Here is a 19,227-nt window from a genome sequence, read left to right as displayed (position 1 = left end):
AACGCGTAGCGCAAGCTCTGTGATTGGTCTGCTTGGTAGCGCTGATGAATCTGAGCTAGCCCAATAGAGCGATTGTTTACAAGTGTGGAGTCCCATGAAGGAGCTCCGGATGGAAAGTTTTGTTTTGTGTTTACCTCATAGTTAAAGTTCTTGCACGTCCGCATGTTCCTCCTCAAAATGAGCGAGTTTTAGCCACTTGTACATCCAGCGAAGAAACTCGAACAGCAGCGAAGAAACTCGACACAGGAACATTTACACCTCACTGCCAACTAGCGTTTCGGAAGTGTTAATGCAGACCAACAGAGACAGCGCGCAGAAGTATAAATGCACAGCTACGGCCGTTGCATGCGCCGTGGGTTACGCCGGTCACTTGACGCAGAAGTATAAACCAGGCTTAAATCGTGATGTGATTCCTCGTTGAGTTGGAAAGTTGTGATGTTACGATCGGCCTGAGGGTGAATTTAGCATTGAGGATTGGAGGCAGGATTGGATTTGAACAGCACATCAAGTGCTTTGCACACACCTGGCAACCCAGGATGCCTCTGTTGCGCGTCACTCGTTTGCTTGGGCGGGTGTGACAACTGATTTTTTTCACCAGAGCTTAGGGGTTGCCGTGTCCAAAAGCAAAGGCTGCTACAACTGCTGCTACACAAATTAACCGGTTCGTAACCATGCGATTGGAATTGCACTTTAGATATGCTTAAAGTCATAATCATCGTTAACACAAATCAAATGAAGACGCATGGTCTACTCGCATTATTGATGTGCAGTACAGACATATAAACGCCATAATCAAACTGTAACCATCATGTAGGACTGTTAGCTGCATTTTGCAACCGGATATTCCATACACACACAAACGTGCAGCTGTTTGACCCTATTCTCTGCACCTGCGAGTCGGCGAAAGACCACAGACACACACATCTCCCCCGATGTGCACACATCAGTCATCATTATCACTGAACACACGTTAAATTAGTTAAATATGTCATTAAAATTAGTTCTTATTTTTTTATCTTGAACTTTCTTAGGAGATGTGCAGTCTTATTGGATGGTTCCCCCACCTCCTCAGCCACCACTACCTCCGCTTCCTCCAGAGCATCCGCCGCCTCCACCTACAGAACAACCACCACCACCCCCTCCACCACCCGAATCTCCTCCTCCACCACCTCCACCACCCCTCGAGGATGACGGAGAGATCGAGGAAGTGGAGATGGAGGATGAAGAGTCAGAGCCTCCAGCTCCTGGAACAGAAGAGTTCAAGGTCACTTTAAAATGTTTTGTCTTGATAGTAATGCTTACCTCTTAACATGTCCACTGTTGATTTGCTTCTTCAAAATGCCTTCTTCAGTGAATCTGATCACTGCCGTTTTTGAGATTCACATGCAAACATCTCGATCAAATCCACATAATTGAGTGAATTTTCTTTAAAAAAAATGTGAAGCCATCTTTCCTCAATTTGATTAGCTTTAATAGGTTTCAAATTTAGCAGGAAAGCTAAAGGAGTGCAAAATCCCACCTTCAGATCTTAAGCCAATAATAAAAGTCTATATTATCAACAAATGGCAAGCAGAATGGAATCAGTGCCCAGAAAATAAACTTTTTAAAATTCAGCCTGAAATAGGAAAAAATCTAATTTATTTTTTAAGTCAAGACACGATGAGATTGTGTATAGAAGATGCCGCATTGGACACACGAGACTCATGCATGAATATTTACTTAAAGGAGAAGAACCACCAAAATGTCTATATTGCAACAGAAACCAAACAATTAAACATATTCTTGTGGAATGCCCCATTTTTAATGTTCTCAGACAACAATTTTTATCTGGAGAGACTTTAAAGGAAATATTTTTAAATGTGAATCCATCTAAAACTGTAGAATTTTTAATCAAAAGGAAATCTTTAAAAAACTGTTTTAGATTTTTATCTTATATATTATCATTATTATTATTATTTATGTATTTTACCCTGTACATTTTTTATTGCTGTTGATTACTTTTATTTGTCAGAATATTTTTATAATTATACAAAATTGGTGTTTATAAAAAGTGATAAACTTGATCTATTTTCTTTTTGCCATGAAATAGCCATAGAAGCTGAAATGGCAATAAAATTAAATCTCTCTCTCTCTCTCTCTCTCTCTCTCTCTCTCTCTCTCTCTCTCTAATTTCTAGTAATATTTTTTTTGCAAAATCATCTCAATATTTTATAATAAATCTAGAATGTCAATAAAAAAAAAAAAATATATATATATATATATATGCAAATTTTTAATGACCACATCAATTGTTTATAATGAAAATTACAAGCCTCAAGATTATTTTTTTACAGTGTAACAGTTTGAGAGGAGTGGGATAAACATTACTTTAAACTGAAAAAAATAATGGCCATGTTTTGCATACTGATTAGATTGCGTATATGTCATGATGTGCCACAACTGTCTGGATAGATTTCTCCCCTTTGAAGACGTTTTGGGTTTTAGGGTGTTTATAAAGTCTGCTGCTGATGCCAGACTGGAAAAAAAATGGTGTGGAGCCCTAATAGAAAATTGAATAAATGACAAAACTAAATGACGTGCTATTGTAAATCATTCATTTGACTAAATATTATATTATAATGTTAAATTGCATTGCCATAACGGCACAGTAGAGCTATTGTAAGCATATGTGTTTAATACATAGAAACGTCTTGTCAGCGCATTATTTCATCTGACTTTGCTTTACCAGTGAGCATGTTCAGTTCATACATATATGAAAAGAGGGTAGAATATTGAACTAGTTTGAAAATCTTTAAAGATCTTGCACTATGCTCTGTGCAGCAACAAACAGCCACAAGCCATTGAAATAAATGGGTTTCATAGTGCAGTGCTTTCCACATCCAGTGTAAAAGCTGCTTTAGACCGTGAATGTCTGGAGGGAGCAAAACTAGCATACTGAACACTGTACATTCGGCGCATCCCTAATAATCAGTAATTTTTTGATTATGCTGTGTGCAACATGGCAACCCTGGATGGTAAACTGATGCCCCAATTCTGTGTTTAATAGAACGTTTTCACATTTCTGTGTTTTTCAGCAGCGGACGTCTTCATAGTTGGGTGAACTTATAGCGCAGCATAACAAATGTATTTTCACGATCCTATTTGCTTAAATGAAAAGAGAAAGTCAGCAATAGTGTTATCAAGACTCCATATGTAAATACATATAAATGTACATAATTTTTTTTTTAACAAAAATGTAAATATTTTAAAAACTTTTAAGCATTTGAATACTTCTCAAGAACATTTTAAGGATGATGATGACCATTAAACGTGTTATAACAGTCTTGTCCACAAACACATTTTTTATTCAACACCTTTTGTTCATGGTGTGCTTGTAATCACCGAGCTTCAAAACTATACATGTTAATGACATTCATGACCATTTATTTAAGATTTATTAATTTAAAGGATTATCAACAATTAATGCACCATAAAGTTGAAAATTTTGATGATCTTTCCCCCCTCAGGCTGCTGAGGCTGCAGCTTTAGGACTTGCTGCTAGAGCCCAGAAACGCAAGGCCCTGGGCTCAGTCCCATTGCCCAGCATGGCCACCATCGGCAGCAGCCCCATTCTTTACACTCAGACCATTGCCACGCCTGGTGAGGATAAACTGACTTTCTACATGTTATTGTTACCTTCAAAAAACTTCCTGTTATATGTGAAGATGTTGTTACTCATCTGTTTTTTTCTTTCACAGCTCCACTTCTAGTAGGCAGTGCTTACTGGGGGATGACAGCAGCCATTGCGCCTCCTCTGCCTACAGAGAGCATAGTTCCACCAATGCCAGCCCTGCCACCACAACCACCCCCTCCTGTTTCACAGCCTCCCCCTCCCCTGGAACCAATAAGCAAAGTCCTCACAGATAAAACAAAGAAATTAAAGAAAGAAAAGGTGGGTTTGGGGGTTTTCAGATGTTGATGTTGCCTTTAAAGGTGCAGTAGGTGATTGTCTTCAGAAGCATCTTTTGTTGTGCTGGTTGAAAGTCTCTTCACAGTCTAATAGTAATGATTAAAGTAAATGATCTAAATGTATTTATATGTATTTTTATATTTTGGGTAAGGCATACAACTAAAAAATGTTCATCCAATTAATAGAGTCGGACTGACTGAACTCTCATAATTCCGATAAGTGGCCCAATCTGTCTGTCAGCAAATGCAGATTTGAAAAACCACGCAGCCGTTTGTACGCTGCTCCGCCGACCGCTGCACGTTCACGAGAGAGCATGTGTGCGTGCGAGGGGTATAAACCTGCTGAATCAAAACTTTTTAAAAACCTGAATCAATATTGGAGTTACCTTTGCACGCTGGAGAAAGGATGACACAATGTCTGAAGGATTTCTCTAAGAAAGGTAATGTTTTGTTTTAAAACTGTTTTAGCTTCCTGCAAAGCTGATGTAATGTTAGATTTTGTTGTAACAAACGGGTAACAATATCTTTACAGAAGTGTTGTTCAGCCACTAAAATCTTCCAATGAAAGATTGATAAGACTATTTTCAGTTTCATAAGGGTCCTTTCACAGCCTCGATAATGCAGATTTTAATTAGTTTTACAACAAAACACAAGTAAATACTGCTATTCCGCCTAGTCTCTTTCTATATTGATTACCATGCAACTCTAAATATTTGCTCTGAAATAGCATGTCAGTTTGGCTTGCACGCCGCCGGACAAGCACTAGTCGCTTTTAACACATGAGAGAGGGTTCTTTTGCTGTGCTCGTGTTTCAGGAGGCGTGGCTCTAGCTGACAGGGGAGGGACTGTGGTTCAGAGATTTGTGCTAAGCTGTTAGCATTGTGGAGGATCACCTACTGCACCTTTAACTTGTGTCTTAATTTGGGGCAAGGAGACTTTTGAGTTGTATTTATTTTCTGGCACTGTGGTTGGTATGTAGTTTTGTTTATATTTTGTTTATTTTTATTATTTATTTGCTGTGTTTGGTTTTGTTTTAATTAAGGATGCTCCAATCAGGATTTTTGCACCCGATACCAAGTACCAATTCCTTGTCATAGTGATCAGCTGATACAAAGTACCGATTCTGATGCTTCAAGCTTTATAATACCTAAAGCACGTTTTCCCTCCAAGTATGATACTTAAGTGGAGTTTTCTCCTTACCTAAGAGAATAAATGAAGGATGTTGCATAAAATCCCTTAAACGCATCTCTTATAACCATTTAGTGTGGACTTGTTATGGTCAGATGCAGGTTTACAAAAAATAATAGATAAAACATGTTAAATAATGGGTAAGAAATGACTAACAAAGCAATTTAGAAACACTGCAAATGATGGAAGAAGAATTTAACATGTCTCAATCAAGAAAAGTTTGAAGCATGATGCATAAAAAGTTAATGTACACCTATTAATACGTTACTTCTTTACTTCTTACTGTTTATTGCAATAACAAGGCCTATATTAGAAAAGGTTATATTATTAAATAAGTAAAGAATATTTATTTTATATTTGAAATATATATTTTAATTTTTATTTTATTTGTTACATTAATGTTTCCAGCCAGGTTTTAGTGAACTTGCAATATTATCAAAAACATAGAACTTTCAGTTCTTGTATGTAAAACGGCCTAAATACATGCAGGGGTGATAGCGTTCCGGCACCACGCCGGATTTCCGGCGTTCTGTGGCTGCGGGAAAAAAAAAATCAGGTTCACGGATATTGATCTGTCATTTCTCTAGATTCACAGAATTCACTCACTGCTGAAAGCGCCGGATTGGTTTTTATTAAGTGCCATTTTGTGTGCTCGTGAATCATCTTTTGAGTGTAGACGCCATGTAAATAAAAGATTAATTGTGTAATTTAGAGAGCTTTGTAAATTATAACGGATCTTTGTGAGATCTCTATGAACTAAGATTAGTGACGCTTTTTAGTGATAATAAGAGGAGCGTGCTTTGCACTTTCCAGGCTATAATCCATTCAGAATTTGTATGAAACTTTCGTTTTCGGCACATATACGCTGATATGTTTTGGGAATGACATCTGCATATTTACGCTGGGTTTATTCTCGAAATAACGGTGAAGCAATAGATGGGACAAAAATATATTTCCCCCTTCTCCTTAAACAACTTAGTGTTTCAGCTATGAAATAGTTCAGTTTTGTATGTAGCCTAATGGCAAAGTGTTTATCCTTAGTTTCGTTTTTTATTTAGCTTATTTAGAAAAACGTTTGGAGCATTTTTTATTCGTTAAAAATAAGTTTTTTTAACGAACAGCGCCAGCGGAAGACCATCATTGTCTGTTTGATCAGTTTGCCTTCTCAGATCATCACGACTTGCCTAAAATAAAAGATATAAAACAGTTCAAGTATAAAACAATGGTAGCTTAAACGTTAAAGAATGTGCTATTAGGCGCATAGTTTGCTTATAAAAAAGCTTGCAGGACATCGAGGCGCCAGAGCAATCACTTGCATTTTTTCAGTGGGAGCAATTTAAAGTTATCCGTCATTTTTGCTCACAAAGTACGAGTAATACATCAAAAAACGTTACAGCGATTTTTATAAAATAAAGAAAACCAAAATTATGCGCTTTCTGTCGTCTGGTTTTTGAACAGGAGCGCTTAACAAAATGAAGCAAAATGTATATGCCTCACAGACATAATAAATATATTTATAGAAAGCTTTAAATTATTACTTAACGAAATAAAACAAATAGAAAACAAAAAAACTCCTTCATGTAATCCGTAAAGATGAATTTGTAAAGGCGAGTCCGAGAGGAGATGCCAGTCAGGATCTTTGCGACACTGACTCAGAATAAGTTTATTAATAAATAATTAAGATATGTCCTTACTCTTTCCTCGACACATTCATTGTTATTTGTTTTTTCCGGTGCTTGGGGCGAGTTTTAGCTTATTGTGTGCGCTTGAACGCGGATTCCCAGTAGCAGTTTTAACATGGAGTGACATGACATCTGACGTACAGATGACACTGGCACATGCCACTGAGTGTAGTGACACTTCCGGTGGCACGTCCGGGTTTCCACTGTCATGTGTCACTCGCTAGTGGCATGTGTAGTGACCTGTGTCACTCAGAGTGTCGCGCTGCATGTCACTGCAGTGACATCGACACCCGGCGAAGCTTATGACATTAATTAACACGAGCAAAACCATATTTAATCATTACGCGACTTTTAACCTAATTTATCGCGTCGCAAGTTAGTTTATTTGCTGAGCTACTCCACGATGTTTTAATTTAAACGCATTTATTTTATGTATTCGTAGTCATACTTCCGTATGTAATATAGTCATTTGACAGTACATGTCAGTCAAATTTATTGTGGCATGCTTATGTATGGGAGGGGTTACACTTATCTGTTGTACTGTATATTATTGCATCCTGGCAGTTCCTTTGTTCCCTACAATATGGACTTCTCTATGTTTTTAATTCATTCATTTATTTTATTATTTAACTTATTTTCATTTTAAGGTATTTTAAATAATATCCTTTAAAAAGTTATAATAAAATGCATGTTGAAAACTCATAACATATATGCATGTAAGATAACAGGTGTCATTTGCCTAATGATTTTTAAATATTAAAGCAAAGAGACTTATAAGATTAATGTGCTTATAACGTGCTTATACTGACACCTACTGGCACATGTCACAAGATCACTGACACTGGCATGTGTCACTGACATTACTGGCATGTGTCTAAAAAGAGCCACTTGACAATAATGATGATCAGGGTTACACATAGGCTGTTAATATATTTGGGCCCAGGGGCCCACAAGTTATGTGTTAAAAGTGCGTTGCATACATAGTACCCCCACCCCTACTCACCTCAGGGGCAAGGAAAAAAAGTTCAGGCTCAGGAATTTTTTCCGCTATCAGCCCTGTACATGCAAGGCAATTCAAATATTTGCTCATCTATCAACTCTTGATAGCAGGTCTCTGATTGCAGTTGAATGAGAGAGCGGGATTTTCTTTACTGCACTATTCATTTCACCTAACAAATATAAAGCTTAGAACATCACTGTGCCTCTCGCGATCAGTTCTTTTGTTCATTTATTTCTGTCGCCATGATTTCTGGGATATTTATATTGCGGGCACCACAGCACCACTACGAAGAGGCCTATGTGGGAGAATCACAGAGCTTCCGGGAGATGCCATAGGGTTGGATGAGACACTAGATAGCAGTGATGGCTCAGCTTGCGTCGCTGCAGCACAAAACACTGGACATAAAAGGGTTGCACTGGCAACAAACAGACCACGAGTTGCGCCAATAGACTGTATAAAATGTAGATTTTAGCTGCTGTGACATGAGCACAGTGATCACTCACGCCCCCAAGAATCCCTTCTTTTTTTTTCTTGACTGGTTATGTTTTTAAGTTTCTCTTTTCTTCTTTTGTGGATTGTTGTAATCTTTTGGTCAACAGTGTGTTTGTTTACTGTTAAACTTTATTTTGCTTGTTTTTTTTAATATTTGTTGTATTGTGTTGGAGATTTTATTTGGGAACGGTGCTTTGTAGGGTATTTTTATTTAGTTTTGTTGTTTTGAAGCTTTTCTTTGTTGTTTTGTGGATTTTTGTATTCTTTTGGTAAACAGATTTTGTGTTTTTTTTTTTTTTAAGGGTGTGGCGGCTTTTGTTATGTTTTTTTGTGTTTTATTTCTCTGTGTGTACATTTAGTTTTCTTTGATGAGAGGGTTTTGTCTGTAAAAATATTCTGTTTTTTTGTGTATTAGTTTATATCAGTGTGTGTTTTGTGTTTCTTGATATGAGAGATTTGTCTGTACAAAATATATAAGTTGCGTGTGTTTGTTTACATTACTAGCTACGTTTCCATGCGCATAATAAACCAGTTGATGGAAACTCTAAGATGCTCATAATAGCATAAGCTTTTTAAAGATGAGCATAAACTATGACGTAAACACCTTTACCGAACAAATTCCAGTATGCACAAAAAAGGACATGTGAGTTTCGTTATAAGAGTTCATGTGATAAAAATGTGTGTGAATGGACAAACCAGCAGGCTGAGCACATAGTAAAACATCTGAAATGTTGTTTTGGTCATTCTAAGACACCCTAATCGCTTCAGTATATGTGTTATTATATTATTAATTACTTCCAGAATTGTCAAGAGCGTATGTGCTCTGCATCTGACACCTTCAATGGCCACCACATGTTCATTGTGTGTCGGCATACTGCCTGCTGAAGCGCAAGTATTTTATTAAATAATTTTCGGGTGTATCATTTTTTTCATATTTAGACTTTAACTGCAGTTCAGCAGTTCACTGTCATTCAGCATAATTTCATTCAGGATGTTTTAATGGAATTTGATACCGCATAGCAAACGGAAAGAAAAACCTGCGCATTTTGGGACTCGCGTGGTCATTTAAGATAATCAAAAATCGCTGTTTACATGGTCGACTCTTGATCAGTATTATCTTAATCAGCAAAGCTGAGTATTGATGTCCATTTGAATGAAAGTGCCAGATGAATTCGCAAGCTGTCAAAAACATTTCTCTTCCCTTAACCTGCATCGCTCAAATGTTTCATTAAGTTTGAAGTGTATCCCCCTTTTTGTAAAGCGTCTGCTTCACGTTACTCTGTCAGAATCCTTGCTTGTTTTATTTTAGAATGCTTCGTTTAAGCAAACGCGATAGTGCGTGTTGATGAATCTGAAGGGATCCCTCTCGCTCACCGGCACTGCGCACATTGTCTCTCTCTGTGTGTGCGTGTGCGTTTGTAGTTCACTTAGAACCCAACATGAAAAGCGATTTTGTTTGTTATTGGCATGGATTGTTTTGAAATTTAAATGGCACTTACATGCCTGTGTTTTTTGTAATAAATACGCCATTTCGTTATTAATCATAATTAATTATGTTTCGTGATTAATCATCATTAATTACAAAAAAAGTGTGATTAATCACTTAAATTTTTTTTATCATTTGACAGCCCTAGTTTTTTTTGTTTTGTTTGTTTTAGTTTAAATCACTGTGTGTTTAGTTTTTCTTTGATATGATGGTTTTGTCTGGAAAAATGTTTTTTGTTTGTTTTTTGTTTTAGTTTATATCACTGTGTGTGAGTTTAGTTTTTTTTTTATATGATGGTTTTGTCTGCAAAAATATTTTGTTTTGTTTGTTTTTTGTTTTAGTTTATATCACTGTGTGTGAGTTTAGTTTTTCTTTGGTATGATGGTTTTTTTTTTTTCTTTAAAAATATTTTGTTTTGTTTGTTTTAGTTTATATCACTGTGTGAGTTTAGTTTTTCTTTGATGTGAGGGTTTTGTTTAACAATAATTTTGAAAACAATTCATGCCAAGTCATTAGCTGTCACTTTTTCCTAAAGGCAAAGAAGAGCAAGACAAAGATGCCGTCACTTGTAAAGAAGTGGCAAAGCATTCAGAAAGAGCTTGATGAGGAAGAAAAGTCAAGTTCAAGCGATGAAGATCGAGATCAGCTGAACAACAGACGCATCGAAGAATGGAAACAACAACAGCTTTCAACGTAAGTCGAAAGAAGGCTTTGCCAGTATGGGTAGAAAATGCAAGTTATTAATGCCATTTTTGTCTTAATTTGCAGAGGGAAAGCTGGGAAGAACGCAAACTTTGAAGCGCTGCCTGACGACTGGAGGGAAAGATTGTTAAAGAAAAGAAAGATGATGCAGAGTTCATAACATTGGTCCTGGAAAAACTAGAGCCTCTGGCAGGGCTGGACTGAACTGCATTGTGCTGTCGTGTCACTCTTACCAAGTTTAAGAGGACAAATTTGAACGAATGTTTCTTTCTTTTTTTTTTTTTTTTAATACGGACACATTGCCCATTGGAGCCTATTTTAGGCCCACTTCATTTTGTTCTATTAAAATGCATCATCTTGTGACTAAACATATACTTTGTTAGGGGTTGTTGTAAAATTATTTTGCATTTAACAGCCTTTAATATTCAGGCGTTCTCTTAAAGGTGCAGTGAACCTGAAACCAGTTAAAATATGTACAGAATATTATTATTTTTTTTTTTAGTAACTCAAACTACAGAAGCTGTGCGCGATTTATCTTTAAATTAAACCGTAATGAAAACAATATTAAAGGACTGTCCATTACTTCAGTTTCTCCTACATTTTGTAAATGCGTGCAAAGGGTATACAGTGAGCTCAGTACTACAGTGACATCAGACAGTGCATTAAATATTTTATACGCCATGCTTAACTATACATTTATCTTTTTATACAAACAGAAAGATCAATCTTTATCAGATCAGCTGACCACTGTTCAGAGCCATGCTTCCAAATTAATAGTTCAGACTTCCATGTTGGCCACTCAATCGCACTTTAAGGTTTGCTTCATATGTGAACCAATGATCTCCCCCCACCAACGATATTCTGTGAGGGTCAACTCAATTGTATCCGCTTTCTTTTCTCTTCAATAATGGCTCCGGTTCATAAATACAGTATGTCTTTTAAATTTTGTGACGTTCAGTGTAAATGTTTCCTGAGCTGGGCATTGACAAGCCATTGAACTTTTTTCTACACTGTAGATAATAAACTCTTTTCCACAAATATTTTGGTGAATTTTTTGCTTTGATGTACTTTTTGACGATTTGGAACATTTGGTTGTACTTTAAATGTAAACATTTAATTTTTAGTTTGCTGTTATCATTACAGTTTTTCCTCAGTCACTTTGGTGCATTTCTCAGATTAGGATTAAAATTAAAACAAGGTGTCCAATTAAAGTCTCTGAAATATTGTGTAGGTCTTAAATCAATTTAAACAGGTCTTATTTTCCCTACCCAATTGAGCCAACATGCATTCAATCGCCAGTTATCCATTTAATAAAATCGGGGAAAGTAAACCAAAAACAATTACACAGTTCCTTGTGATAATAACAGAGCAACATACAGTGCATCCGGAAAGTATTCATAGCGAGTATTCATTTTTCTTCCAAATTGTACACACAAAACCCCATAATGACAATGTGAAATGATTTTTTTTTTTAATTGTTTCAAATTTATTAAATAAAAAACCTGAAAAATCACATGCATAAGTATTCAAAGCCTTTGCTCGATACTTTGTTGCTGCAACTTTGGCAGCAATTACAGCTTCAAGTATTTTTGAATATGATGACACAAGCTTGGCACACCTGTCTTTGGGAATTTTTGCCCATTTGCAGTAACTCTCAAGCTTTATCAGGATGGACAGGGAACGACTGTGTACAGCCATTTTTAGATCTCTCCAGAGATGTGCAATAGGATTTAGGTCTGGGCTCTGGCTGGGCCACTCAAGGATATTGACTGAGTTGATGTGAAGCCACTCCATTGATATTTTGGCGGTGTGCTTTGGGTCACTGTCTTGCAGGAAGATGAACTGTCGCCCCAGTTTGAGGTCAAGAGCGCTCTGAAGCAGGTTTTCATTCAAGAGGTTTCTGTACATTGCTGCATTCATATTTCCCTCTATCCTGACTAGTCTTCCAGTTCCTGCTGCTGAAAAACATCCCCACAGCATGATGCTGCCACCAACATGCTTCACTGTATGGATGGTATTAGACTGGTGATGATCGATGCCTGGTTTTCTCCAAACATAACTCTTGGCATTCACTCCAAAGAGTTGAATTTTAGTCTCATCAGACCAGAGAATTTTGTTTCTTATGGTCTGAGAGTCCTTTAGATGCCTTTTGGCAAATTCCAGGTGGGAATTCCAATCTGCCATACAACCTGATTGGTGGATTGCTGCACAGATGGTTGTCCTTCTGTTCACAGAAAAATGCTGGAGCTCAGACAGTGACCATCATCTCTCCGTTATTGATCACCTCCCTGACTTAAGGCCCTTCGACCCCAAACACTCAGCTTAGATTACTTGCCAGCTTTAGGAAGAGTCCTGGTGGTTCCAAACATCTTCTGGATGATGGAGGCCACTTTGCTCATTGGAACTTTCTGAGCCGCACAATTTTTTTCTGTAATCTTTCCCAGTCTTGTGCCTTGAGACAGTCCTGTCCTCGTGCTAGGTTTGTGCTTTGACATGACTGTCAACCCTGGGACCTTATATAGACAGGTGTATGCCTTATGAAATCTTGTCCAATCAACTGAATTTACCACAGGTGAACACCAATTAAGCTGCTGAAACATCTCAAGAATGATCAGTGGAAACCGAATGTACCTGAGCTCAATTTAGAGCTGCAAAGGCTGTGAATACATGTACATGTGATTTTTCATCAACCAAACGCATTAGGTTGAATAGAAGTTATACTCAATCAATTTGGACCAAAAGCCAACAAATATATATATTTTGATTATGTAATTGTCTCCACAATAATTATACTTTTAACAAATTTTAAACGTATGTAATATATATATATATATATATATATATATATATATATATATATATATATATATATATATATATATATATATATATATATATATATTGTATTATGAATGCAACTGGAAGGACATCTGCAGCGTCAAACATATGCTGTACAAGTTGGCAGTTCATTCTGCTGTGGTAACCCCAAATTAATAAAGACACTGAGCAAAAATAAAAAATGAATGAATGTTTGAGTAAAATACCTTTATTAAAGGTTAAAAAAAAATCTAATTTAGAGGACGTATATATTAGTTTTTAGACAACACCGCACAATGTTTTTAATAAAAGACGATGTAAGAAATCAGTTTTTAATTGAATAACCTTGATTTTTAACAAGTGAAAAGTTTGTTATTTTGACCTCTGAAACAATTACGTTAACCCTTGTTTTCTCTATTTTAAATGCACAAGTTTGTCATATTTGTAATAACAACGAACTAACGCAAAATAAAGATTGTCGGTCATTTATCTTAACCGACAAGACTTCTGTTCTTTTCTGCGTGCTTCCTGCAGGAAACGTGCGTCGTGTCCATGGCAACCATGACACAAATGGCGCCTGGACAATAATTATAACATAGAGATTTCCTTTTTAAAAAACTGTTGTTATTTAACAGGCTACCAGGAACATATTAAACTCTTTAAAAAACTAGTTTGGAACAGTATGCAGCTTTTCTTATCGGTTTAAAGCAATGTGCTCTTAACTAAAGGAGCGCTGTCACTCGATATATTTTTCCAGGCTCTGGTAAACTGTAAGGTTATTTGGCGTTGTTTACAATGACTTCATGACTTGCGTGCAGTCGCTCTTACGGTTACAGGAATGCAGGTTAGTGAACCCACAAAATTTGCTCCTGCCTTTTGCACTCTACGGTTACAGTCTAATATTACCTTGTTGTTAACATACCAGAACATTGATACTCAATGCCTTTTAACCTTCTGCCCTATTTCTTGTGTTTAAACTCACTTCAATGTTCTCTTTTCGCGTCGAAAAGAAGAAATCAGACGATCCTTATGAGAGGTTACTTTTGCTGCATCTTCAGCATTATGGATTCCTCTCAGGTAAGCTCCACTTCTGTATGGTTTTACTTCATTTGACTGGTTTAAATTATGTTCATGTTAGAAAGCCATAATATTGACCTTTCTGGGCTCATGGCGTAAAAATTCTGATGTCAACTGTAATTAAGTTGTAGGTCGTAATCTTGACTCAATTGTGTTATTTCTTTTTAATTTTAAATCAAATTACTTTTTCATTGTGTACTAACTTCGTTTTTAAAGATGTAGTTCACCTAAAACAGAAAATTCAGCCATAATCTACACATCCTTCTCTTGTCACAAATCTGTATAAGTTTCTTTTTTTCTGCTGGACCTAAAAGAAGATATTTTGAAGAAAGCTGGAAACCGGTAACCATTGTCTTTCATAGTAATTGTTTTGCCTACTATGGATATCAATGGTTACAGGTTGCTAGATTTCTTTTTTCCTGCTTTCTCCAAAATATGTTTATAAAAAAGTTAATAATAATAATGTTCGGAAAAAGTTAATATGTTCACTTGGGTGAACAAACCTTTTTTATAATATCATCTTCAACTAAACTTTCACCATAGAAAGTCATGTATAATAGAAGAAGTTAAGCAATCATGGCTGTTTTGTGTGTTGGTTAACATTCAAACAACCACAGCATTACTGTAAATATACCACAGTAAACTATGGTGAGTGTGGCAAAACCATGGTTGATTTTGTTTATTTTTTGCTTAATTTAAAGTAAAACCATGATTAACTATTGTAAATGTTTTGGTTATTTAAGCAGACAACAGCTCAGGCATTCCCATCAAAAGGGAATGGGAGGGAATCCAAGATTCTACTGCCTCAGACATGATTAACTCATCATCTCCATCTGAGAGCAGTGACTCTAATTTAGAAGAGGAACAAGAGGAATCCAAGCCATGTTCAAGTAAATATGTTAAAGTCTGTCTTATATCTATTTCAGTTTGATTGCTGGAATTTCATTTGCAAATGCAATACAGAATCAGGATAAAATAAAATACAGTACAATCATTATAGGGTCAGACGATATGAAAAAAACTTGTAACAATGTTTCACAATGTACTGCATCTTCACATCAACTCTATTTTGTCTCATAAGCTAGAATATTTAAATTAACATTTAACAGACATATTATTGAATATACTGTATATAGTTATATACTGTATAACAAGACAAAAATTTCATTTCACTATATAATTCATACAGCTGGGAAAATGAGTATTGAGCACTTCACCATTTTTTCTCAGAAAACATATTTATAAAGGTATTGTTGACTCAACATTTTCTGTGATATTAGTAACAACCAAAAAATGAATATATCCAAAAAGAAAACCTAAACTATTTAGTTTACAAATTACGTTATCTGTAATTAATCATCTAAAATTAATCATGAATAAAAATGGAAAGTGTTGAACACATGAAGAAAGGGAGATGTAGAAGGCAGTGAAAGCCCAGATAGCAGCTGAAATCTCTCAGTAGTTTTTCAGCAACCCTCTGCTCTTCATCACTGTAAATGATTATCAGCTGATTCAATCCAACCTCTACATTATCAGGATAGTGAAGATGAAACCAGAGTGGACATTTCAGCAGGACATTTATCCAAAACACAGCCAAGACAACTCTCAAATGGTTTCAGAAAAACAAAATCAAACTTTACAATTACTCAACCAATCACCTCACTTGAATCCAATATAAAATTCAACTTAAAGATCATTCGATACCCTAGAACCATCAAGATTTGTACACTTGTCTGTGAAAAAAAATCACCCCTGAATAATTCATGTGACTTCATTCTTCATATGAGACATCTTTAAGCTGCCATCACCAAAAAAGCCTTTTATATGAAGTATTAAATACATTTCAATAGTTCAGTACTTTTCCCAGAGATGGGTTGCGGCTGGAAGGGCATCCGCTGCGTAAAAACTTGCTGGATAAGTTGGCGGTTCATTCCGCTGTGGCGACCCCGGATTAATAAAGGGACTAAGCCGACAAGAAAATGAATGAATGAATAAATATTTGCAAACCCCAGCTGTTTATAAAGATAAATGTTTGTTGCTGATTAGTGAAGTATTTATGAAGTCTTAAAAATAGTTTGATAAGTTGTCTTTTAAAAAATGTGTGATATATTCAACAATACATCTATTAAATTTTAATAAAAATTTTCTACCTCATGAGACAAAATAGAGATGATGTAAAGATGCAGTATTATGTGTAAAATAATTACCACTGCCACCTTAATTATGGCATTCCTCTCATTTGTCAAGTTGTCATTCGAAACTTAACACTTGGGTCTAAGTAGCTAGTTCCCATTTGAAATTCATAGCCTTTATAAAAGATTCAGACTGTAAGAACACATAATAGTTTTAGGGAACATGTACCAGTGAATTAATTGTGCGTCTTGGTTACAACACAGCTGCAACAAATGCTCCTCGTATATCTTTTAACTGCAGCCTGTTTGTTGGCTGAGAAATTAGACTGCAATAATACGTCTGTGTTTTATTAATTTATTTTCCAGACTTTTTCAGTTTAAACAAAGCACTCAGGACCCGGCAGCTTGTGTTTGACTTTGATGGGGAGCGTCCTATTCCACGTCTAAGGGACCCTTTGGACCTCTTCACAATCCCATCTACCTCCTGTCCGTTCCAGGGCGTCCGCTGGCCCATAGAGTGTGATGTGATCTGTGACAAAATCCAGCATATCGGTATTAAGGCTTTTCTTCTATTATTAATGCAGTATATTGTTAAATTTGAGTTAGTGATAAAGTGTGAAGACAGTTTTAATAACAGAATATTTAAATAGCAATATGTTGAATATTCCAGTAGACCTCTTGGATCATGGATTTTTATGTTTTAAAGTTGTGAATTGATTCAGGAAGTAGCTAAGTCATCACTCATTTAAACGTTTTTGTTTTGAAGTTTTTTATCACTTTACATTCTTATGAGAAATAAAACCACAAACGTTTCAAATGCCTTCCTACGTGTTTAAAGCAATTACTCCCTCCACCCTCTTTTTAAATTGTTAATCACATTTACGTCATCAATTATTTAAATTTCAATCATTCGAAACATAGCCATGTTGTTTCCATATATGGACAAAATACATTATGAGTAATATGTTTGTTGCTGATTAGTGACAATGAAATTTTAAAATAGTTAATAAGTTGCTTTAAAAAATTAAAGAGGTATTGAAATCAGCTTATACAATGATATTCCACCCAAAAATTAAATTTTTTTCATTATTTGCCCAAAGCGTTTGAGTTGTTTTTGTTTTGTTATACACAAAAGAAGATATTTCGAAGGATGTTGAAAACTGGTTGCCATTGGTCTCCATTGTATTTGTTTATCCGGCTACGGATGTATCTGTAGTAAATATGTCTGAAATACGGATGTTTCTGTAAATAGAAATATCTTCAAACAGAAAATAAGATATCTTTAACAGAACAAAAAACCCTCAAACTGGTTTGGAACAAGTCAAGAATGAGTAAATAATGATAAAATGTAATTATTTTGGGTGGACTGTACTGTAAATTAGTTTTAACACATGCAGTTGAAGTTTTTTTTTATTATTTCTCTTTTTTCATGATGACAGTAAATAATATTTTACTAGATATTTTTCAAGACACTAATTGGACTTAACTAGGTTAATTAGGTTAACTAGGCAGGTTAGGGTAATCAGGCAAGTTATTGTATAGCGATGGTTTGTTCTGTAGACTATTGAAAATAAATATAGCTTAAAGGGGCTAATAGTTTTGACCTTAAAATGCTTTTTAAAACTGCTTTTATTCTAGCCGAATGAAACAAATGAGACTTTATTCCAGGAGAAAAAATATTATCAGACATGCTGTGAAAATTTCCTTGCTCTTTTAAACATTTCTTCATTTTTTTTTTCGGCTTAGTCCCTTTATTAATCTGGGGTCACCACAGCAGAATGAACCGCCAACTTATTTAGCATATTTTTTATGCAGCGGATGCCTTTCCAGTCGCAACCCATCACTGGGAAACATCCACACACTCACATACAAACACGGGGAGAACATGCAAACTCCAAACACAAATGTCAACTGACCCAGCCGAGGCTCGAACCAGCGACCTTCTTGCTGTGAGGCGAACATGCTAACCACTGCGCCACCACATTACCCCTGTTAAACATCAGTTGGGAAATATTTAAAAAAATAATAATTCAAAGGGGGGCTAATAATTCTGATTTCAACTTTATTTAAAAATAGGGATGCACCGATAGGGATTTTTTGGCCGTTACCGATAACCGATAATTCTTCAGACTTGGAGGCCGATAGCCGATATATATATAGGCCGATAATTATAAATAATTCAAAATGCATATTTTTATACAGCAAACTTCATAAAAGCTGAAACTCCGCTTTTTTGAACTGAATAGCCTATACTCAAAGCAAAAAAGCTATGATTTCAAAATTGGAAGGTGATTATATAGACCTATATTCACAATTTCACACAAATCAGCTTGCAAAAAATACATTATTTTATTTTCTTCATTGCAAATTAACATGCAAATTGACTGTTGCATAAAATTAAAAAGGTTAAATAACAAAATGAGGTTTAATCAACAAGGAAGTTAAATATATTTTAAACAAAACGAAAATGAAAGAGCTAAGGACTAAGACCAGCTCATCACGTGTTACAGTGATGTACATGTGTACAAATATGTCATGTCCGAAAAAGCATTTTTTAGAGCCACAGTACAAGTGATAAGCTAGATACAGAATGTATTATTTTTTAAAAATGCGACATAAATTCATCGTATTTGGCTTTTTAGATTATTTTGAACACATGTAGCATCAACGCTTCTGTGTTTGTTCTTGCTGTCAATCGTGGGG

General features: G+C 35.7%; 2 protein-coding genes across 34 annotated transcripts in view; both read left to right on the top strand.

Annotated features, from left to right (window-relative positions):
- The window catches only part of fnbp4 (formin binding protein 4), a 28,317-nt gene extending 16,781 nt beyond the window's left edge, over nt 1-11,536 (top strand). For both annotated transcript variants that reach the window (XR_012399806.1, NM_001305621.1), the window contains exons 13-17: nt 1,032-1,264; nt 3,507-3,639; nt 3,738-3,931; nt 10,332-10,489; nt 10,565-11,536. Coding sequence is in view for 1 of the 2 variants with exons in the window: in NM_001305621.1 (NP_001292550.1) it covers nt 1,032-1,264; nt 3,507-3,639; nt 3,738-3,931; nt 10,332-10,489; nt 10,565-10,658 (812 nt within the window). In the remaining variant the exon portion in view is untranslated. The remainder of the gene's footprint in view (nt 1-1,031; nt 1,265-3,506; nt 3,640-3,737; nt 3,932-10,331; nt 10,490-10,564) is intronic.
- A 2,322-nt stretch (nt 11,537-13,858) lies between these two features.
- agbl2 (AGBL carboxypeptidase 2) overlaps nt 13,859-19,227 on the top strand; it is a 41,135-nt gene continuing 35,766 nt past the window's right edge. For 8 of the 32 annotated variants that reach the window (XR_012399938.1, XR_012399939.1, XR_012399931.1 and 5 more), the window contains exons 1-4: nt 13,859-14,159; nt 14,329-14,392; nt 15,136-15,282; nt 16,891-17,076. Coding sequence is in view for 16 of the 32 variants with exons in the window: in XM_073942217.1 (XP_073798318.1) it covers nt 14,154-14,159; nt 14,329-14,392; nt 15,136-15,282; nt 16,891-17,076 (403 nt within the window). In the remaining 16 variants the exon portion in view is untranslated. Of the gene's footprint in view, nt 14,160-14,325; nt 14,393-15,135; nt 15,283-16,890; nt 17,077-19,227 lie in introns of all 32 variants that reach the window. The other 24 variants (XR_012399937.1, XR_012399936.1, XR_012399929.1 and 21 more) reach the window with 4 other exon arrangements.

Source organism: Danio rerio, chromosome 25, assembly GCF_049306965.1.
Source record: "Danio rerio strain Tuebingen ecotype United States chromosome 25, GRCz12tu, whole genome shotgun sequence".
Lineage (NCBI taxonomy): Eukaryota > Metazoa > Chordata > Actinopteri > Cypriniformes > Danionidae > Danio > Danio rerio.
The sequence above is the reverse complement of the archived record's forward strand: the minus strand, read 5'-3'. Positions and strand labels throughout refer to the sequence as shown.